Source organism: Abramis brama (assembly GCF_963993115.1).
Source record: "Abramis brama genome assembly, chromosome: 7".
In the NCBI taxonomy this organism is placed as follows: Eukaryota; Metazoa; Chordata; class Actinopteri; order Cypriniformes; family Leuciscidae; genus Abramis; species Abramis brama.
In genome coordinates this window covers 3,386,933-3,409,600 of record NC_139969.1, presented here as the reverse complement: position 1 = coordinate 3,409,600, position 22,668 = coordinate 3,386,933, and the positions used below count along the sequence as shown (strand labels likewise).

Below are 22,668 nucleotides of genomic sequence, written 5' to 3'. Positions count from 1 at the left end.
ATGTGAATAAAACTGGTTTGCACAACATTAGGTTTTAAACACAGTTCCCAGAGTTTTCAAACAGGGAATCGTTTCTAATTGTGATTTCATCTCTTTTGGAAAGGTCATTTTAAAGTTATGAACAAAGTTTCTTCCAGTAACGTTAATAGAATGTTTAGTAAGAGTTATGTGGTCTTTAATAACGTCCTAAAAATGTTATTATTTTTACATTGTTCATAAAAAGTCTGTTTTTTTCCTGAAACGTTTTAGTTGGATGGTGATCTGATGGTTTAAAAAAAATTCAAAAGTAACATTCAAAAAAAAAAAAAAAAAAAAACATAAAAAAAAAGTTTTAGAACGTTCAGAGAACATTTAAAAGTAACATTCCTATAATGTTTGCAAAATTCTAAAATAGAATGTTCCAAAACAAATTTTGAACATCCAGAGAACTTTCAGAAAAAAAATATTTTTATAACTTAACTGGAACGTTAAATGTTTTTAGAACATACGTATATGTGTTAGCTGGGTTCAACCATCAAATGTAAATCTGTCTGGTTGAGTTTGAATCAAAGACATGGCAAAATGTAGTTGAAAAACTAGCATAAAGGTTGTTGATGTTAAACATAAGTGATTTCAACTTAAAATATATTAAACTGACTTTAAAAAGGGTTGAATTTACTTTTTTTTGATGAGTTAAAGTAAAGACATATGTTCTCATATGTTCATATGACATATGTTCAACTTATTGATCATGTCATTTTTTACAGTCTTTATCCAGGATCTCACACCAGTAAAGGCTTTCAGTCAAAGAGGAAATTAGTCATTTCCATGTGATCCATGCTTGTTTTCCCATTTGTTAGACAAAAACATCAGGATCCTGATCCATTTCTTCCCCCCTCCAAACATTTCCAATTTGCATTTCCCTGATTGGACAACAATGAGCTCAAGTGTTGATATGCATGAAGAAGATGTTACACACTAAATAACTACTTAGTGCTAGAAAGTCCCTTACAGATAGGCTATGCTAAAATGAAAGAAATGCTCAGTAACACCAAATGCTTTGAATTTAACATGAATCCTTGTTAATATAATCCTGGTTAATTCTGTGAGGCTAAGTGCCATTAAAAGTGACAAAATGTCCCAAATATTTAACATGCACAAAAAAAGGCTCCTTAATTCGTCATATTTTACGCTTTTCATCATATTCCGTAGAGATATCAAGTTTAGTGTGACTTTTAAGTATTTGAAATCTCTATAAATGCCCAGAAAATCAGTTCCAATGATCATATTAAGTAAAAGTTAATTTCTAAAACAGAGATGAAGTTAAATCTTGTCATGGTGAAGTTTAGTGCGATCTGCATTGTGCTTATTGAACACATGTGTGTCAGATGTTCTCTGTCTGTCGCCGGTCTCGTAAAAGGTGTGAGGAGGACACAAATGGTCCCTGCAGGTGCCAAATCAAAGCACTTCGCATGTTAACGGGCCGTCCCGCATTAACAGCAGGCGCTGAACTGATGGCTTCTCTCTCTTGTGTTGCTAATTTTCTTACAGGAAATAGATGTCGGCAGATGTTTGGGAAGCTGCACCTCGGGGAGCCGCTGTCTTCTCAGGTACACGCCGGAATATCCCACCTTACACACAGCTGAGCAAACACACACACACACACGTTTTATGGGGACTCTTCATAGACATCATGATTTTTATACTGTACAAACTGTATATTCTCTTAACTTGCACTAACCTGACCCCTAAACTTACCTATCACACACACACACACACACACACACACACACACTAACCCGACCCCTAAACCTATCTATCACACACACACACACACACTAACCCGACCCCTAAACCTACCCATCAAACACACACACACACACACACACTAACCCGACCCCTAAACCTACCCATCACACACACACACACACACACACACACTAACCCGACCCCAAACCTACCCATCACACACACACACACTAACCCGACCCCTAAACCTACCCATCACACACACACACACTAACTCGATCCCTAAACCTACCCATCACACACACACTAACCCGACCCCTAAACCTACCCATCACACACACACTAACCCGACCCCTAAACCTACCCATCACACACACACACACACACACACACACTAACTCGATCCCTAAACCTACCCATCAAACACACACACACACACACACACACACACACTAACCCGACCCCTAAACCTACCCATCACACACACACACACACTAACTCGATCCCTAAACCTACCCATCACACACACACACACACACTAACCCGACCCCTAAACCTACCCATCACACAAAACTTTCTGCATTTTTACATTTTCAAAAAACTCATTCTGTGATTTATAAGCTGTTTTCCTCATGGGGACCAAAAAATATCCCCACAAGGAATTCAGATATTGCCATCTTTGTTTGTCCCCATAATGTAGGGTTTACCAGGCCACACACACACACACACACATTCTTGTACATCTATCTTTGTGAGGACATTCATTGACACAATGCAATCTCAAGTTCCATACCCTAACCATTTAAAACTAAGTGCCTAACCTGAACCCTGACCCTAAACCGACCCTTAACCTCATTATAACCTTATCCCTAAAACCAAGTCTTGACCCTCAAACAGGCCTTTAAAGGCTCTCAGAAACTGAGGACCGGCCAAAATGTCCTCACTTTACTCTCTTTGTCCTCACTCCAATGGTCTAAAACGCAAACCAGTCCTCACAAAGATAGATGTACAAGTACACACACACACACCCTATACAGTGCACACCAAAACACAACAGTTTACTTCAACACTTCTTTTAGTCTTTAAATCAAAGCAGAAATACAACAGTTTCTATTTTAGTTATTGTATAAGTGAAATTGCCTTTGTTTTCTAATGTATTATCAAAAGTACCATGGTGATTTAATTTTTCAGGGTAGTTTTGGTGACATGATGAAACACACTCACACACATTTTTTAATGTTTTTTGAAAGAAGTTTCTTATGCTCATTTAGGCTGCATTTATTTAAGCAAAATTAAAATATACATAGTAATATTGTGAAATATTATTACAATTTAAAATAGCTGTTTTCTATGTGAATATATTGTAAAATGTAATTTATTCCTGTGATTAAAGCTGAATTTTCAGCATCATTACTCCAGTCTTCACTGTCACATGATCCTTCTGAAATCATTCTAATATGCAGATCTGCAGCTAATTATGCAGAAACATTTTTTAACTGTATTTTTGATCAAATAAATGCAACCTGAATGAGCATAAGAGACTTACTTTAAAAAATAAAATAAAATAAACATTATTCCAAACTTTTGACCAGTAGTGTAAAATATAAATGTAAATAGGATTAATAGATGTAGAATATATATTTCTGTTATAATTGCTTCTGTCCTAAATGAAAGATAAGTTCAAGTTTAGTGTGAGGTTTCTATTAACATTAACAATTTTAAACAGTTTTTGTAAACGTTAATGAACAAATGTAAAAAATAGTTTGACTGACAAAAGGTTTTTAGTGAGAAATCATTATTTTTTTCATTATAATGTGTGCTTTTGTTCAAAACTTATATGAGGAAACACACTAGTGGAACATTTCCAGCATTTTAAACAGATTTGCTAAAAGTATTACTCATTATTTCAGGAGTGAAACAGTTTTTACACAATGGAAAGGTTATTTAGTGCACCTTTAAAGCTTTGGCACTGATGATTTGAGTGCAGTGAGGGTTTTGGAGATGTTCACTATGGATTGTTTAAATTAATACATTTTTAGCGAACTGTGATTTTTGTATATCTGAAATACATAACTTAGACAGTTACCTCTGATAACAGATCACTCTAACTTGTAATGTGGACCTGATGAAAGATGTGTATTGTGAAAAGCGCTATAGAAATAAATGTGAATTGAACTGAACTGTGTGTTTCTGCAGGAGTGCGTCGGATCTCGGGGAATGTCTGCTGTGGGCTGAAGGACAGGGCAACGCTTGTGTTCCTCAAGACTACGAGAGCCACACTTTCCTCAGTCAACACGGACAGATCCGCACCGTTCTGGCCATCACTTCATGTCTATGCCAGTCTTAAACACAGCGCCACCCACTGGAAGACTTCAGCGACTACATGAATTTGATCATTTGCATGGCCCTAATGTCATGTTTGGGGTTGTGCGTTAATGAAGGGCAATTTAAAAGCATGATGCCGTTCAAATATATCTGTAATATATGTAAATTATTTTGTAAAAAGTATTTTGTAAATAAAATCTATGTTTGAAAATCTTTCAGTCTACCATCTTTGGACTACATGACAAGATGCACTAAAGAGTGTTACACATGCAAATCATGTCTCAGCTTTAAATCACGTTACAAATCAACCAATAATTAAGGCATTAGCAAGACATGCAAATGACAAAGAGGCGTCGCATATGCAAAATAGCCTACAAAATACTGTAATCCCAACTAAATATTTATAGAGATGGAATTCAAAGTTAGACATACAGACAGACAGACAGACAGACAGATAGATAGATAGATAGATGGATAGATGGATAGATAGACACACATACATACATATATATATAGACAGATAGACATATATAGACAGACAGACAGACATAGATAGATAGATAGATAGACACACACATATATATATAGACAGATAGACATATATATATATAGACAGACAGACATATAGATAGATAGATATAGACAGACAGATAGATAGATATACAGACAGACAGATAGATAGATAGATAGATATACAGACAGACAGACAGATAGATAGATAGATAGATAGATAGATAGATAGATAGATAGATAGATAGATAGATAGATAGATAGATAATTTAATATAGATAGTCTATCAGGGTTTGAGAGGCATATAATGATGCTTCAGTCATGGCCTTCTTTGATTTTGAATCTCAAAAGATTATGTGAATAAAATGAGTCACAACAACTCAAAAACTAAAATAACTGATTGCAAAAGTTCATTAATCTTAAAACAACATCAAGCTCCTATATGATAAGAAGAGATCCTGCCACCCATGAGTAGCCTATATTAATAAATCTCCACACGGATCAGGGGATTCAAACACACTATAATGAGCCCTAATGAAAACAAACACACCAGATGAGAAATTAAACTAGTCTAAACCGCCCAGAAAACTCACTCACAATTACATTAACTATCTATTGATTCAAACTCGACGAGGATTGAGCTCATTTATGCAAATCCAGTCCTGCGTGTTAAAATGAGGTGATTTTTAATTTGCTCAGACTCAAATCTCTGTTTGAGCAGGTGTGTGTGCCATTAACATGAAAACACAGGGCGCATGCTTTCGAAATAATCGTTCCCTGTATCCCATTATCCTCGTTTTGTCTCAGTTAATGGATCCATTCTGAAGGTAGTTAACCACCCGTCGCGCGCAAACCGCGCGCAAAAGACTCTTCAAGACGGGCGAAATGTAATGCATTAAAATATCTTACCTATAGATTTAACCTTTTTCTTTAATCTAAATATATAGGGCTTATTTACAGCAATGCACATTTGATAAACACTAATTTCCTCCCAGGATCTCTCGAGGACCACCAGTCCTGTTCGCACCTCGTTAACACCGCCATTAGATTTGCTTTACATTCACTGATTGTTGATTTACATTTGCGACTAAATAGCAGCTCTTTATGGCTGTTGACCGAAGACTTTGGCCCAACATCATATAAACCGGTGCCACTCCGGTGGAGCTTCAGTTAGTCCAGTTCCAGCCAACCAAACACCGTCTCTGAGGATTTCATCATCATGTTGCCTGCAGTGATCTGGATCTCCGTGATGATGGGACTCGCCATCAGCAGACCGTCTCTCAATTACCTGGAAAACCACTTTCCAGTGCAGAACGAGTCTGAAGAAGTGCGTTCCGAGGCGATTAAGAGGCTTTTGGAGGTGTTTGGGATGGAGGATCCTCCTGCTGCACTGGTTCGGGGACACAAACAGCCTCCCCAGTACATGCTGGACCTGTACAACACCATCGCAGATGTGGACGGGGTCACCAAAGACCCCTCGCTCCTGGAGGGAAACACGGTCCGAAGCTTCTTCGATAAACGTAAGATACTTTCTGATTTCTTTTTTCATTTGAAGTGGGACAGTGGACATAACAAAGAACATTTGGGATGGAAAAGTGTTGGAGAGCAGTTGTCGTCTTCTCACAATGCGCTCATTCTAAAAATGATGGGTTGTTTCAACCCATGTTTGGGTCACATATGGACAAACCCAAACGTTGGGTTTAAAAATGTAAGAAATGAAGCCAACCGCTGGATTTAAACAATTACCAAAAATTACCAACCTTTGGATTTTAAACATTTTAAAAAGTAAACCAACCGCTGGGTTTAATAAATAAATACATAAACCAACCAACCGTTGGGTTTGTCCATATGTGACCCAAAAATGGGTTGAAACAACCGAGTTTTCAAAAACTGATCACATGTAATCCAAAAATCAATTACTTGTAATTAGATTTGTTACATTTTAAAATACTTGTAATCAGACTAGTAATTTTTTATTGATTACATGGTTAGGCTACATGTTATTCTCACAATGGCATTAAATTATTAATTCATTATTCATGTTGTTGATAACAAAAATACATTTTCTTTCTATATGTATTTTTATATCAATATGGTACAAGATAAACAAGTTGTCAAAAGTAATCTAAAAGTAGTCAGATTGTATTACCTTAAATGTTTACGTGATGGATTAAGTTACTAACTGTAATATTTTTCATGTAATTTGGAATAAGTAACTGACTACGATTTGTAATTAATCTACACAGCACTGAATATATTTGTCTACAAAACTAAACTTTTAAACAAATGCCTGAATCATGAGAAACATTTGGTCAACTAAACCAGGTAATCAAATACTCAATATTTGGTAATACCTATTTTAATTATGAAATGTGGAATTGCATAAGAGCATATCTTTAAAAGTATAAGTGAAGTTGTATGTTTTAGTGTAGTGTGAAGTTTAACTTTAGGCATGTACCAAAATATGTAAATGTGAAGTTTTGAGAATGGCTCATTAACTGATATTGATCAGCCGCTTTCCTGAATATCGAGTTGTTGTTGTTTTTTGTGATGATAGTTACAGGCCTCACTGTAAAAATGCACAAAGTACGTGTCATTTCGCATCATGAATTCTCTGTCCATCTCTCTGTAGTGCACAGTGAGCACGTGGAGTTTCTCTTCAACATGTCCACGGTGGCCAAGAGTGAGAAGATCCTGACAGCCGAGCTTCATCTGTTCAAGCTCAGACCTCAAGCGTCTCTCGCCTTCAACAGACATCACTTCTGTCAGGTACGCTCCTATATTACACTCCCGAGGAAATCAACAAAAGTAAGTTCTTCTGGTTAATCATGGAAGTGGTGTTTCTCTACAGGTCAGTGTCTATCAGGTTCTGGACAGCAGTAAAAAGAACGTCTCGCAAGGGAAGAAGCTGCTCTCGTCCAGACTGGTTCCCATCCATTCCAGCGGCTGGGAGGTCTTCACCATCACTCAAGCCGTAAGTAGCCTTGGCTATGAACGAAAATGAGCGATTTACACGCACAATTGTTTCAATCGGACGGAGGGTCAATAGCGTCCGAGCAATATCGGTTAATGAGCCATTATCAAAACTTCACATTTAAATATTTTGGTACATGCCTAAAGTTAAACTTCACACTAAAACATACAACTACACTTGAAGAGTTCAGATGCAAAAGCCTCTAAGTGCCATCAGAAATTTTCTTCTAGAATGTTCATTTTTATCAAGCTCGTATATTTAAGTTCAGGAATTTCACTTAAATGACAATTAATAGGTAATTTGCATTGCCATTTAAGTGAAATTACTGAACTTAAATATACAAGCTTGATAAAAATGATCATTCTAGAAGAATATTTCAGATGGCACTTAGAGGCTTTTGCATCTGAACTCTTCACTTATACTTTTAAAGATATGCTCTCATGCAATTCCACATTTCATAATTAAAATAGGAATTCAACAGTATTACCAAAAATATTGAGTATTTGATCCGAATGTTTTTAGCATTTGTTTAAAAGTTTAGTTTTGTAGGCAAATATATTCAGACTGAATTCATTCCGACTGATGAATCTGAACGTAGTGTTTAACATAACGGCCAAACATGTGATCGGGTTGATGTGCGTTTATATAATACCATTCTACATTGGACTTAATATTTATCCATTTCTGGTCATAATTTGGAGACTATGACATATGAACTGTTGTGCCTTGCTGTTTATATTTATCACGCAGTAAAACTGCCCAAAACCAGTCATCTGTGGATGACAATCCGAAACAACGACTGGTGGGCCGTTGTCCGGCTCCACTTCACAGACGCTGAGTCCAAGGAGAATTTAAGAATGACGGGACACTCATTTATATGAGACTTTATTCAACAGGAATAACAGCTCGTTACGCGCGTCATACATCATTGCACATGCGCAGTGCTTTCAGTTTCGGTTTTCAATCCGATCAAGTGTTTACATGTCGTCTCGATCGGATTAGAATTTGATTTGATTTGATTAGCCTTTATTGTCTCCTGACGGAGAAATTCATCTTGGGCATTCGAGATAACAGATGCAACACAATATACATAACACATAACATGATTTACCTACACATAATTTACCACCAAAAAAAAAAAAGAAAAGGAATAAACCGACCCTTTCAATCGGATAGAGCTCAATTGGATCAATTAAGGCGTTTACATGAAGGCTTTTCAGTCCGATTGAGCCGTCAATCCCATTACTAACGGATTATTAGGTTGCATGTAAACGTAATCTCAGGTTTTGTTTAAATTAAAAGGTAGCTGCCTATGCAGACCGGTAGCTGAATGTGTTTTAGAACAGTTGCTTGTGCAAATACATTGACTAACTACATTTCTGTTTATTCAGTTCAATTCAATGCACATTTATTTGTATAGCGCTTTTCACAATACACATCATTTCAAAGCAGCTTTACAGAAAATGCATGAGTCCAACATTACAATTTAGACTGATCTGTTATCAGAGGAAATGTACACATGCAAAATCACAGTTAGCTAAAAATGTATTAATTTAAACAATGTAATGATTGTATCTGGAAGGTGCGCTCTTGGACGTCAGATGAGGGCAGTAATCTGGGGGTCCTGGTCTCGGTGAGGACTCTGGCAGGTCTTCAGATGGACCTGAAGAGCGTGCGTTTCGCATCAGACCGTCATCATCATCACAGCAAACAGCCCATGCTGGTCCTGTTCACCGACGACGGCAGGCGGGCGGCTTCTCTTGAGACTCCGAAAGGTAGGACATATGCATCTCTTTATTATCTCTTAGACTGAGTACAGTCTCCTGCTTCTCATATACAGGATCTCTACCCAAAACAGCACTGGATAGACTCAAATAAATACATTTCAAGATGTCTTGCTTTAAACTAGCGCTTATTCAAACCAGGGAGTTTGGGGGCCTGTGGAAAAATTTAACAAGTAAATGGTTAAAAAAAAACAAGCAAAAAATAAATAAATAAGTGATATAGTAAATAAAATATGGTATATTATTCATTATAAAATATTTAGTAAATAATAAAACATAAACTTGATTAATTTATTAAAATAAAAATAGTTTAAATAAATGTAAAAAAACAAAAACAATACTTAAATAAATAAAATAATACAGTACAGTACTATAGAGAGTATAAAAACATGTAGTAATGCAATAGAAACAGCGTTATTATACCTAACTAAAACTAAAACATATTTCCATTACTTGAAATACAATAAACATTACTTGAAATAAAATATAAAAAAAACTTTTATGTATTTATATATATACCTATATAACATATTTAGACTTCTTTTTAAAAAATCTAAAATAACACTGAATGGAAATGATTTTACACATTTATAATATTTTTTTTTTTTTTGGATGAATTGGGAACATACTTTTAATATAGTAATATGGAAAGTATAGTATAAAAAATAAATGTATGATAAAATATATTACTAGTTAACAATATATATATATATATATATATATATATATTTGAAAAATACACTTTCATTTTTTTTTTTAAAGTTAGGGGCTCCTCACACAAGTATGATCATATTTAGGGTCGGCGGCACCGTCCAACTAAGCGGCAACCTTCGTGTCTCTCTCTTGAATCCAACACTGAAGTGAGTTAAACTGCAATTCATCAACTGGCCACTAGAGACAGGCTCCATAAGAGAGTCAGCCCCATAGACCCCCATGTTAAACTGCCCAACTTTACCTCAGAAAAAAACATATTTACAGCCTGGTTCAAAAAGGGGTTTTGGTCTATATAGCTAATTTTGCCCTTCATGACGACTGTGAGGGGGGTGATTTTTTTTATATCTCATCGGTTTAAATTATATTAAGCTTTAAAATTCTGCATAATTAAGGGCGTGGCCACTTGAGTGACAGGTGGATTGCCACTGATGTCACTACTAGCCGTTTGTCTGCTTTCTGTTAGCGTCACGTCACCTCAGCTAATCGCCTCTTTGACCATTGTTCGTTTATCCGTGAGTGACGTGCGGCCAAGATGGCGCCGGCCGGCTCCGCCCACTTTTGCCTTCAAAACTGCTCTTCAGAAACCTACGGGTGACGTCACGGACACTACGTCCATATTTTTTTTCCGTCTATGGTTCTAACCTGCACTCCTCCTTCTCTTCAGGTTCAGATGATTCTCCCGTTGGAGCAAGTCTCCCGTTTCCCAGCCTCCCTCTCCCCGCGGCGGCCCGTCGAAGCGCTCGATCCGCAGACTTTGACGACAGCGCAGAGAAGATGCCGTGTCAGCGTCTGCCTCTCTACGTGGACTTCGAGGAGATCGGCTGGTCGGGGTGGATCGTGTCTCCGCGCGGATACAACGCTTACCACTGCAAAGGCTCCTGTCCGTTTCCCCTGGGTCAGAACATGAGGCCGACCAACCACGCCACGGTCCAGTCCATCATCAACGCCCTCAAACTGACCAGAGGCATCGAGACGCCCTGCTGCGTCCCAGACAAACTCTTCAGCATCAACCTGCTGTACTTCGACGACGACGAGAACGTGGTGCTGAAGCAGTATGATGATATGGTGGCGGGAAGCTGCGGCTGTCACTGAGAAACATCGTTGTTCTGTCAAAACTGCGACTCACTGAGGTTTTGAGGATTGCCAGCAGTGTTTAAACTGGACTTTTGTGTCAGGATGAAATTGTAAAAATATGTAAATAGACATGAAATTTTAATATATGGAGGAGCTTGAGTCGGTCACTTGTAAAAGATGTAAATTTGTACATTGCATGTTGTGAACTATTATAAAGTCTAAATAAATTCTTACACAAAAATGATGGACGAGGGATTATTTTTATTTTTATTCTTGTCATATATTTCAAATACAAACACCTTTAAAAGGAAGATCAACAAAGCAGAACAGCAGAACAAAGCACAACATCAACAGGTGTTGAGGATTCCCAGCAAGCAATTTTACGTTTAAAAGACGTCTAATAGCCGTCCAAACACAGACGTCTAGGCTAAAACAAGGCCAAATTTGGGCTGTCAGTGAAAACGTACTAGACGTGTAAACCATCGCCCGAGAATAGACTTGTCATCAATTAGATAAAGAAATGAAATGAGTGAAGAAATGAACAAACTCCTTTGCTTACATGATGGAATATCATACATCTCGCAAGTTATTTTGGCAAAAACGACATGTAACCAAATTCAAGGTTATTTTGGCTTGAAGTGTGTTATTAATAGCCGGACTATATAGGGTCTATAGTTAACCTAGACGATGAAATGACGTATATTGCTTGCTGGGATGCCAGCAGTGTTTATGCTGTGAATCTGGACTGGACTTTTGTGCAAGGATAAAGTTGTAAAATATGTAAATAGACATGAATTTTTTATATATGGAGGAGCTTGAGTCGGTCACTTGTAAAATATGGAAATTGGTACATTGCATGTTGTGAACTATTATAAAGTCTAATATAAATTTACAAAAATGATGGATGAGGTTTTATTTCTGTGGTTCGTGCCATATATTGCAAATACAAACACCTTTAAAAGGACGATCAACAAAGCATGACATTTTTCTGATGTAACATGCAGTGACTTTGCTCTGTTATATACAGCATCTGATCTGATCTGTCCATGTGTCTTCCCATGGGATCATATAGGAAAGGGGCCAACAAAAGCAACAGGTGACAGGTAGAGTATGAGCGGATCGTCTGCTATAGAGTGAAAGTAAAAGAGAGAGAGAGAGAAAACAAGGGGTAAGAAGTAAAACAGCTGCAGGGCTTCCACAGGATCAACTGATACCGTTCAGCTTCTGTGCCAACCAATTAAACTCACAATGGTCAACTAGTGCACGAATGCTTGCATATTTAATGCCATAATTGAGATGCATATGAACACAGTACACCAGGCTGCGTTTCACGAGATCTCTAGTCAAAATTTTATCAGGAAAATTACTGAAACCAGGATGAAAGAGGTGAATCTAATGCCTGGGTCACATTTAACTCCTAAAAAAACAAAAAAAACCAGAATTTTTTTAAATACAAAATATAAACTTAGCATAGAATTTATTGCTTAACTGTCACACACACACACACACACTAACCCCGAACCCTAAACCTACCCATCACACAAAACTTTCTGCATTTTTACATTTTCAAAAAAACTTTAATTATTTTATTTTTATACCAGATTTACAAATGAGGACGTCCCCAAAGGAAGGTTTTTTGGAGATTTTGGTCACTTCTGGGTACAAATTTGTCCCCAAAATATAGTTAAGTAGACACACATACACACACACACACACAGGCAGTATGTTATTTGAAATTGTAATACTATTTCACAATATTACTGTTTTTACTTTATTTTTGCTCAAATAAATGCAGCATTTATACCAGCAAAATCATTTTTTAATGGTTTCAACAGAGTAAAAAAAAAAAACATCAGGTCCTTAGTGAAACAATGTCAGGTTAGCAGTTTTTGCTCTGGGTGAATCAGTCAGTAATCTGACGCTGTTAACCCCGCTCTCTGTTTGACCGACAGCGCGCATTCACGCCAGAGAGAGAGACCGCCATTCATGGCAGCTAAATGATGAAATACTGCCATTATAAAAGAACTGAAGGCCGACACCTGATCTGCCGTGTCTCACCAAGGCCTTTTGTGCCAGTATTTCATATCTGAAATATCTGCTGGCATACGCTGCAGACCACAGGGAGTTTGCCATGGCACTGCGAGGATGGGGAACAAACAGACCATCTTCACATCCCAGCAACTGGACGCATATCAGGTCAGGCCATCTGAGATCGTTATTATGGATATTGCACAACCGTTCAAAACTTTGGGGTCGGTAAGAATCTTCAGTGCTTTTGACAAAAGTCTCTTATTTTCAGGATAGGCTGCATTTATTTGATCAAAATGATACACTTTAAAACGACTGTTTTCTATGTGAATGTATTGTAAAATGTAATTTATTCCTGTGATTAAAGCTGAATTTTCAGCATCATTACTCCAGTCTGCAGTGTCACATGATCCTTCAGAAATCATCCTAATATGATGATTTGCTGCTCAAGATCAACATTTATTATTATTATCAGTGTTGAAAACAGTTGTGCTGCCTCATATTTTTGTTGAATCTGTGGTAAAAAAAAAAGAAAAGAATTCTTTGATGAACAGAAAGTTCAAAAGAACAACATTTATTTGAAATACAATATTTTGCAACATTAATAAATGTCTTTACATTGTCAAATGTCAAAAACATCATTTTGCAATATAAAAGCATTTTAATTATTTTTATTTTTTAAATATAACCCCAAACTTTTGAACTGTGTATATCTCACCTGCATCTTAAAAATGCAATTACATTTGAAAACTGTAAAAATTAGTGCACTTTTGTGAAATAGTCTATATAGCAAGGTTTAAAGTTAAAATGGTCAAGATAAGAGTGATATTCAAACTGTTATGGTTATCAGCTATATTCATGAATATGTATGAATGCATACTTTGCACCTCATTATGATTTTCCTTAAACAATAAAAAATGAGCATGAATAATGCTGCTTTGTAAATCATTGCATGTTTTTGCTTCATTTTGAAGGACTGCACTTATTTCACCAGAAAAGAAATTCTGAGGTGAGATACGCAGTTTTCATAAAAAAGTACTTGTGTGTTTAATGTGGCTGAAACTAAAAAATGCTAGGTTGTTTTAACCCAATTTGGGGGTCAAATATGGACTAACTCAGCCGTTGGGTTACATTTTTAACCCAACGTTTGGGTTTGTCCATATTTGACCCCCAAATTGGGTTAAAACAACCCAGCATTTTTTATAGTGCAGCTTAGAGGCTTTTTCAGAGTTGAGTTGAAACAACCCAGCATTTTTTAGTCACTAAATAGGCGGCACCCATGCATAAACAGTATGAATATGTCATATAGGTCTACTTCTATACAATGTCTTCATGCACGTTGTCTTTCCCCAGACTGTTTCACCGATACCGTGATTTGGCTCCCCAGCTCGTGCCGCTGGACTACACCACGGGACCGGACGTGCGTTTGCCGTACGAGCTCATTGGCAGCATGCCGGAGCTGAAGGTACAGCGCATCTCATCTGTGTTCCTCATCTATTATGAAACTCCTACTAATTGATCGCAGTCTTGGTGGGGTTATAAGCGTTATCAGATCCTCGCAACTCAAGAGAACCGACAACTCAGTTTAATTTGTGAAGCATTAGTGAAGAGGAAACAGTCCTGCAGCATTTAGCTGAGAGACACAGAAACAGACCTTATGCAATATATATGATACACTGTTTTAACTGTCTAGACTAGAGTCCCAGTGAAATACCACTAGTAAAGTATTAATCATAATTAAGATTTTCAGAGGTGCCGATTTTGTATGAATCCCTGTGACATGAATAGTATGAGTTTTTTTGTTTTGTTTTTTTTTTAGTAAAAAGAAAAAAAGTAAAGTAAGCACCGTCACTGGGATGCAAGCAAAATGTAAATAGGCCCTACCCAGCCAACATTTCCATGTGGGCCCCATATGGGTTTTTGATGGCCTGTCACTTGGGCCCTGCATAGGAAACCCAAATGGGGCCGAAAGAAATTTGTCCATGGCCCGTGTATATTTTCCCATAGGGACACATAATGGGTCCATAGTTTAGTTTAGTGGTGCTAATAATGGGGCCGAGGTGGGCTGCACATAATAACCTTATGGGGCTCACATTCGTGATCACACTCACTGGACCACAGTGGGGGAAAATTAAGCCCCATTTATTAATTTCTTTAAAGATTCCAGTGGGTCAAATAATTTACTACTATGCAAAATTCACGTTCAAACCACCCCAAATCTGTTAAAATGCTATATATATATATATATATATATATATATAGGCTAGCCTATATAAACCTGTCCTAAAATTTTATGTGGTGCTCTCAAATTGCGTTATTAAATATTTCAGATGTAAAGTAAAAGACTTCAACTCAGAATGTGTAAATTTTTTATATTGAACTTTAAGATAAAACCTCTTGAAAGCATCAGGATAAAAATGAGTGATGTTCGGTTCTTGAGCGAATCATTCTTTTGAGCCGGTTGAACCCGATTAATATGAAGTAACCGGTCGAGCTGATTCATTAATAGAACTGAATCGAACTTTAGTTTCGGGTTGATGAAAGTCCGAAAGAACCGGTTCGCGGAAATGAAACGGACTTGACATCAGTAATTCAGATCATCGGCTTTAGAGAGCTCCATGAAATCGAATTAGTGTGTTTCAAAATCTTTCAAAATTATCCAATTATATAAAAGCAACAGTAAAACTTGGTTAATATAAAGTCAAATATACATATCTTCTTACCTTGAGAGAATTTATATCCCTTGTAGAAATTAAGAAATTTATAAATTAAATTAATAAATTCATTTATATCCCTTGTAGAAATTATTATATCCCATATAGAAATTAAGTTTTCTCAACTTAAATTATCACATTTTATCGTGAAAAACGTGATAATTTAAGTTGAGAAAACTTAATTTCTTTAGGTGTTACCAATTGAAGTAATTTTTTTAAGTTGATCCAACTGTTCACTTTTTACAGTGTAGTGTTCAAGTGTGTGTGTGTGTGTGTGGGGGGGGGGGGGGTAGTTTGTCACTATCCCTGTCTCTAGGTCCTTTGTTGTATTTATGCACTTTTATTTTGAAGTGTATTTTCTGTTCACTTTGTTGCAATGTTTCCCCTTTCTTGTTTGCCTTTGTTTCTGTAGAGACCGGTTTGTTTCCTTATGATTAATCAGTCTCGGGTGTTCCTCGTTTCCCTCTTGTTATCCTGTGTTATTTATACCCCGTGTTTCAGTCTTAGTATGTAAAACTGTTAAGTTCCTTCTTTTTTGTTCCATTTTCCTGCTTATGGTTCTGATTTAGGCCTCAGTTTGGATTAACTTTGCTTTTAGATTTTAATAAACTTTGCTGAAAGTGAATTCTCGCCTCTCTTCTTCCTTGCTCAAATGTAGCAGAACATATATTTCAAAATAAAAGTGCATAAATACAACAAAGGACCACGAGACAGGGATCGTGACAATGTTTTTTGTTTTTTTTCTCGGGATTTGCAGGAAGGCACACGCCAATCATTGTGGCTCGTGGAGAAGGTGATGAAAGTGCTTATTTGAGCATGCATTTTATAGATACATATAAATAAAGAGTAAAAGGATCATGGATTATCATTGTATATTAAATTATTATGCACGATATATCGGCCACCATATCGGTATCGGCCGATGTTTAATGTTATCGGCTTGATAAGAAAATTTGGCCGATATATTAAAGCCGATAAATAGTGGATTATTTCCTTCAGCTGAGACACTTCAGATGTGCACTGTTCAACATTGAATTGCTTGAAATATGATTGAAATCACTTCGAAAAAGGAAAATACAGTTCAGTGCAACATGTGCCGTCATATCGGCTACATAATATTATAATGAGAACATTCTAATTGTGTGCTTTTAATGGTGAGACTTTTGTTTTTGTAATCAGGCTCTCAAAAATTATATAAAAATGTGGATTTAGATTTATCGGCCAATATATCGGTTATCGGCTCTCAGATATAAAGAATTAGCGGGATCGGCCAAAATTGTCATATCGATGCATATAAAACAAATGGAATAGCCCACTTAAAAAGTAATCAATTAAATATAATAAAGCCCAAATGTGGCTCTTATGGGACCCTCAAATAAACAATAATGGGCAATTTAACTGGGGCCCACATTGAGCCCATGCCCAGATGACGCCCATCTAACCCAGATAAAACCCATGTGGGGCTCACATGGACATATTTGGCTGGGTAGTTATGAACTGCATGTAGGCTACACATTTAAGAATAAAATGTCATCTTTTATTTAGGATAATCCATTCAGGCAGAGGATCGCTGAGGTCTTCTCAGAGGATGGAGAAGGAAACATGACTTTGGACGACTTTCTGGACATGTTTTCAGTGCTCAGTGAAATGGCCCCGCGGGACCTGAAGGCGTATTACGCTTTTAGGATATACGGTCAGTCTTAAGGTGCGGTCACGAAATCTCGTGGGCAAAAAAGGGTCTATGATCTGCTTGTCAACAGCGTAGCATGTAAAGCACAGCACTAAAGTCACTTTCAAATGAACCAAGCAGTTTTGTGATGGATAGTGAGGCAAATTCACGTGACCAACTTGAACATGAGCAAAATTTGTGTGTGGAAATGTTTCACCTCACACAAAATTTCTATTGAAACTACTGGATATCGGCTGCGAAATTTCGCCGGGAAACGGTAAATGTGACCGCACCGTTAATCAACATTTCGATGCAGGACTAGCAACCCTTTATAGGGTTTGTTAAAGGAATTATGCTAAACTACTCATTCCCCTTTTTGCACTTTTTATATTTTCTGCACTCTGTGAGCTGGTAAAGTCACTCCAGTCCAGATCCTATAACTACTCATTCAACCATTCATTTTAACTAGAATGATGGATGTAACTGAATAATAATCACTCGATTTTCTGACTGATGTTCTGTTTGAAAGAACCAGTGTTTAGTATTATTTATATGCTTTTATATATTTTTTTATTAATTTGTTTTCATGTTTATATTTGTTTTGTTTTTTTTACTATTTTTGTAAACATTACTATTTAGGTTTAATTTATTTTTATTTCATTTAGGCTATATTTAGTATTTAGCTATTTTAGTGTTTTAGTTTTTATTCCAGTTATTGATTTTCATGTTTCAACTAAACAACAATTAGAAATGTTGCCGTGGCAACTAAATAAAATAAGTTTAAGTAGGCATGTATGTAGATGTTTATAAGAATTCAGAAACTCTTGTTATTAGCGACACTGGTGGCCATTAAGTGAACTGCAGCCAGTAACTTATTGCTCGTGCTCGCACTCGGGAGTCTCGTGCACAGGTAAGAGACTGAACTTGAATCAATGACCCGAATTACTTGGCGAAGTTCTTTTTCTTTTTTTTTCTTTTTTTTTTTTTTGCTGAGAAGTAAAAAGAAGTCGGGAAAACCGTAGTTTACTGTGATGTACGAACATCCAGACGCCGAACACACAGCTGAGAGCGACGTTTAGATGAAGATGTAAAAATGCTGCACGCTCTTCTATCAATTACAAAATAAACACACATAAATAAACAGCAGTTCAGAAAGCATCTGATCATATCGATGTGAATGTTTGCACCAGCTCTGCGAGGTAATTAAAATTACACTGTTATGATAGTTGATTATAAAGTAGCCTAGCCTAAATTAGACTGTATAGATCTGACTATGTGAGAGGCTAGTTTTAATTAATCCCTTTTCTTTGCATAACACATTGACATTACAGTACAGAATGGCTCTTTCTGCATTATCCTGAACATAAGCATTCATTTATGCATCATTGAATGAATTTCAGTAGCGCGCGTTACTGTCACATCCTTTTGATTTTCCCGGCAAAAACGTCCCGAATCCTTCACAGAAAAATAAGTCTATAGGCTTTCATAGACAACCTAGGAGATCGGGGAAGGTCTCGTTTAAAAAAAAGAAATGCTTTAAAAGCTGTTCACACATTGGCAATAAAAAGCGATTAATACATGAAAATTCTTAAATAGAAACTTTAATCTAACATGTATGCCTACTAATTTATTTGTGATTTTTCAATTAACAAAAACGTTTTTAATAATGATCCTCAAAGGACATGGTGGGGAGAGGCCTATAAGTCAGTGCATATGAGATCATTCGATACTATGACCTGATCTCAATCTTCTGTTCCTATTCATGTAGAGATGAACCCGCAGAACCTTAACTGACGCAAGAATATCAATAATTCAGACGTTCATTAAAGTTGGAACTGCTTATGGAAAGCTCTGTTCATATCTGTGTTCGGCGGCTGTCTAATTAAAAGATCTCAGAGAACCTGATCTGCTGCTGTCATCAGAAAAGACTCTGTTCTCATGCAACATTAACACGGGGTAAATGATAACGCTCTCAAACAATAGCGATCAATGATGGGAACAAGAGAGTATGTTGAAATTATTCAGACTGAACACACTGAAGGATTAATTGTTAAGAATGTTCAAAGCATAAAGTTTACAAACGGGTTTACTGTGGCATACTATGGGTGTCTTGTAACCTATAAATAAACTGTAAAGCACTGTAAAAAAAAAATTCCGTAAAATTTACGGTAAAAAAACTGGCAGCTGTGGTTGCCAGAAATTTACAGTAAAAAATACGGTAGCAAAATTTTAGGCTTTACAGACATAATTTCAATTTACAGTAAAAAACAACGTATTTCATTATCTTATAATGTTAATTTACTGATCTACTGAAGAATTAATATCTGTTTTATACCATTGTAATACACTGACAACCACCAATCACAGAGGTGATGAATGTCACATGATGAATCAAAGCTCATCACAAGCAGATTTCCCATAAGAAAGTGAATATTAATATATAGAAGCTGCACAGTGTCATTCACACGAACACTAAACACCATCATGGTAACACACATGGAATTTTAAAAATGCAATAAACATTAATTTAACAACATTAAATGTAACATAAAACCCTAATGTACATAACTGATTAGAAAAAACTATGAAGAAACATAGTTATTTCAACAAAAATACATCAAATGTGAAGTGTAACCCAGAGATTTGTAGGAATGTCAATTTGAAGGTTTCTCATATTTTACTGTAAAATTACATTAAATGTACAGTAAGATCTATCACAGTTATTTACAGTATATAGTATGGAAACTTTCTGTTAGCCTATTAACAGTTTTTCACCGTTAAAATCACGAGTGTTCTAGTTATTCTAAAAAATTAATCACATTAAGACAAATAAATACACATTTAAAATGGGTTAATTTATGTATAAAAAGTTAACGGTAACAATCTGGACATTGATTTCTTTTGATTTTTGCATTGTTAAATGTCTTGTGTCTGTGAAAGATGCTAACGATTATTATTATTATGAAAAACAACTTCTAAAAGTATTTCTTTAAGCCAGAATTTTCTTTTTCTGCATAAAAATTAAGCAATTGACTAACGCAATTAAAAGTTGCATTAAAAGGTTTTATTAATTTATTTTATTTGTAACTTAAACTACATGTTAGACACAAATTAAGTGCCTTTCATGATAAATAATGTTAATTTTTATTTGCCCATTTTAATAGTGATTTATTTACTTGCAGAACTCGCCCTCGTCTCGTTTCTCCCTCTAGATTTCAACAACGATGACTTCATCTGTAAATCCGACCTGGAGAAAACCTTAAACAGACTGACCCGCAACGAGCTGACCGAGGATGAGGTGAGGATGGTGTGTGAGAAGGTGATTGATGAAGCTGATCTGGACAACGATGGGCGATTATCTCTGGAGGATTTCCAGCACATGATCGTGAGAGCGCCTGATTTCCTCAGGTAACAGTTACACACACACTTTTCTGTTCAGTTTATTTTGATATTTCATTTAATGGTTTTCAAATGAAATTTTTTCTATTTTAAATGAATATATTGGTTTAAACATAGCATCTGTGGTTTGAATATGTTGATTTTCTAAGCATAATATTCATAACAAATAAACATGACGTGTTGGCATGAAACTGCTGTGATACTATTACTTAAAGTCCCCCTGTAGTCAATCATATAATCCCTTAAAACTCATCTTTGATCACCAAAATTACATATTTGAAAAAATTTTCCTTGAAAAAATCTTCATGGCTTATAATATCTTGAATGTAACTCGACACCCTTGCCTCATTTAGTATACGCGGTTCTATGAATATGCAAATGAGCCCCGCCTCCACTCACTCACTCAGCTCAGAGATCCACTGGTTGACGATCATACGTTGATCTGATTGGTTACAAGGTAGTTTGTGGCGTCAGAAACACCAGCGATTTCAAAGCGTGTTTTTGAGACTGTCTTTGGTTCACTGCAGTTTTAAGGAGGAAATACTCAGCAATGCTGTCGACTTATGAATTTACACATGGTTTGTCTTAAAGCATATTAAAAACACCACATAGACATATAAACAATATTAAAAGCTGGATTTCCTTTAACCAACTATGTCTTTAATCTCATGCAATGACCAGATAAACTCTGGTAACTTTCACATGACCTATACTTTTTCATTAAAGCGCAATATTTGTCCCCTCGATTTTTTTTTTTTAACTTTTATTATGACATGTACAGTTATGACCAAAAGTCTTCCCCCTTTTTTCAAATATTATTAAAAATGTGTGAAAGATTTGCTTAGTTGTGCTTGGATTGTTTTATTTGTAATGACATAATGAAACATAAATTATGCCAACATAATTTTTGGCCAGGCTGTAAACACATTATGAGCACATGTAGTTTTGCTCCATGCACGCTGCTGTTAACAGATTGTGTGTATACAGATGAAACTTGAAAAATTAGAATATTGTGCAAAAGTTTGTGTATTTCAGTAATTCAAATTAAAAGGTGAAACCATATTTAGTATATATAACTATATACATATGCATGATTATACTTTTCAGAGGGCTGACATTTCTGTATTTAAAATCCTTTTTTTTTATTGATTTCATGTAATATTCAAATTTTCTGAGATAATTTTTTTTGAATTTGGGGTTTTCATAAGCTGTAAACCATAATCATCAAAATTATAACTTCCAAGTTTCACCTGTACAGATGCTTTTGATAAGAGCTCGCTGTTAATAAGATCTTAATCTTCTGGCTTCCAGCACCTTCCACATCAGGATATGAAGATCACCTGACCAACAGGACATTTACTTTCATAAGACGATGTAAGAACTTTCTCTGCAGATTCAGAAGTCAGGAACAGATGGTGTCGCGCACGGTAAAGTTTAAAATAAAGTAGACACCTGTACTAACATAAGAAGAATATTAATGTTCAAAAATAAAACACAACAATTCTTATCTTGAACATTAAGACAAGCCAATAATGTGCCTGAAAATGAATATATTAAACACACACACAGACACATCTCTTAAAAGAATCTTGTTTTAATAAATCAAAAGTACAGATATCTACAAAAACTGTAGATCAGTTTTTCAATGTTTTAGAAAGTACAGTACAATTTAAGTAGATCTCTTTTTAGAGTTATTTACAATTGTTTCTTTTCTCTTTTTTTTTCTTACCAAAAATGTAATTTAACCAA

At 36.0% G+C, this 22,668-nt stretch overlaps 3 protein-coding genes across 4 annotated transcripts in view; all 3 read left to right on the top strand.

Moving 5' to 3' along the window:
* The window catches only part of pnhd (pinhead), an 8,351-nt gene extending 4,085 nt beyond the window's left edge, over positions 1-4,266 (top strand). Inside the window, exons 6-7 of the mRNA XM_084120834.1 lie at positions 1,531-1,589; positions 3,925-4,266. Of these exons, the coding sequence (XP_083976960.1) occupies positions 1,531-1,589; positions 3,925-4,075 (210 nt within the window). The 3' untranslated portion in view covers positions 4,076-4,266. The remainder of the gene's footprint in view (positions 1-1,530; positions 1,590-3,924) is intronic.
* A 1,516-nt stretch (positions 4,267-5,782) lies between these two features.
* On the top strand, positions 5,783-11,127 carry admp (anti-dorsalizing morphogenic protein; the record flags this gene model as incomplete). Its single annotated transcript, XM_084119218.1, has 5 exons — positions 5,783-6,083; positions 7,196-7,332; positions 7,415-7,537; positions 9,120-9,312; positions 10,700-11,127. The coding sequence occupies 5 exons, from the start codon at positions 5,783-5,785 to the stop codon at positions 11,125-11,127; spliced, it is 1,182 nt and encodes a 393-aa protein (XP_083975344.1).
* Positions 11,128-13,254: 2,127 nt separating this feature from the next.
* cib3 (calcium and integrin binding family member 3) lies at positions 13,255-22,252 on the top strand (the record flags this gene model as incomplete). Of its 2 annotated transcripts, XM_084119075.1 has the most annotated exons (6): positions 13,255-13,305; positions 14,112-14,146; positions 14,491-14,602; positions 17,397-17,544; positions 20,733-20,928; positions 22,231-22,252. In XM_084119075.1, the coding sequence occupies 6 exons, from the start codon at positions 13,255-13,257 to the stop codon at positions 22,250-22,252; spliced, it is 564 nt and encodes a 187-aa protein (XP_083975201.1). The 2 variants fall into 2 exon arrangements, with proteins under 2 accessions (XP_083975201.1, XP_083975202.1); XM_084119076.1 differs by lacking the exons at positions 14,112-14,146; positions 14,491-14,602.
* Positions 22,253-22,668: the final 416 nt, after the last annotated feature.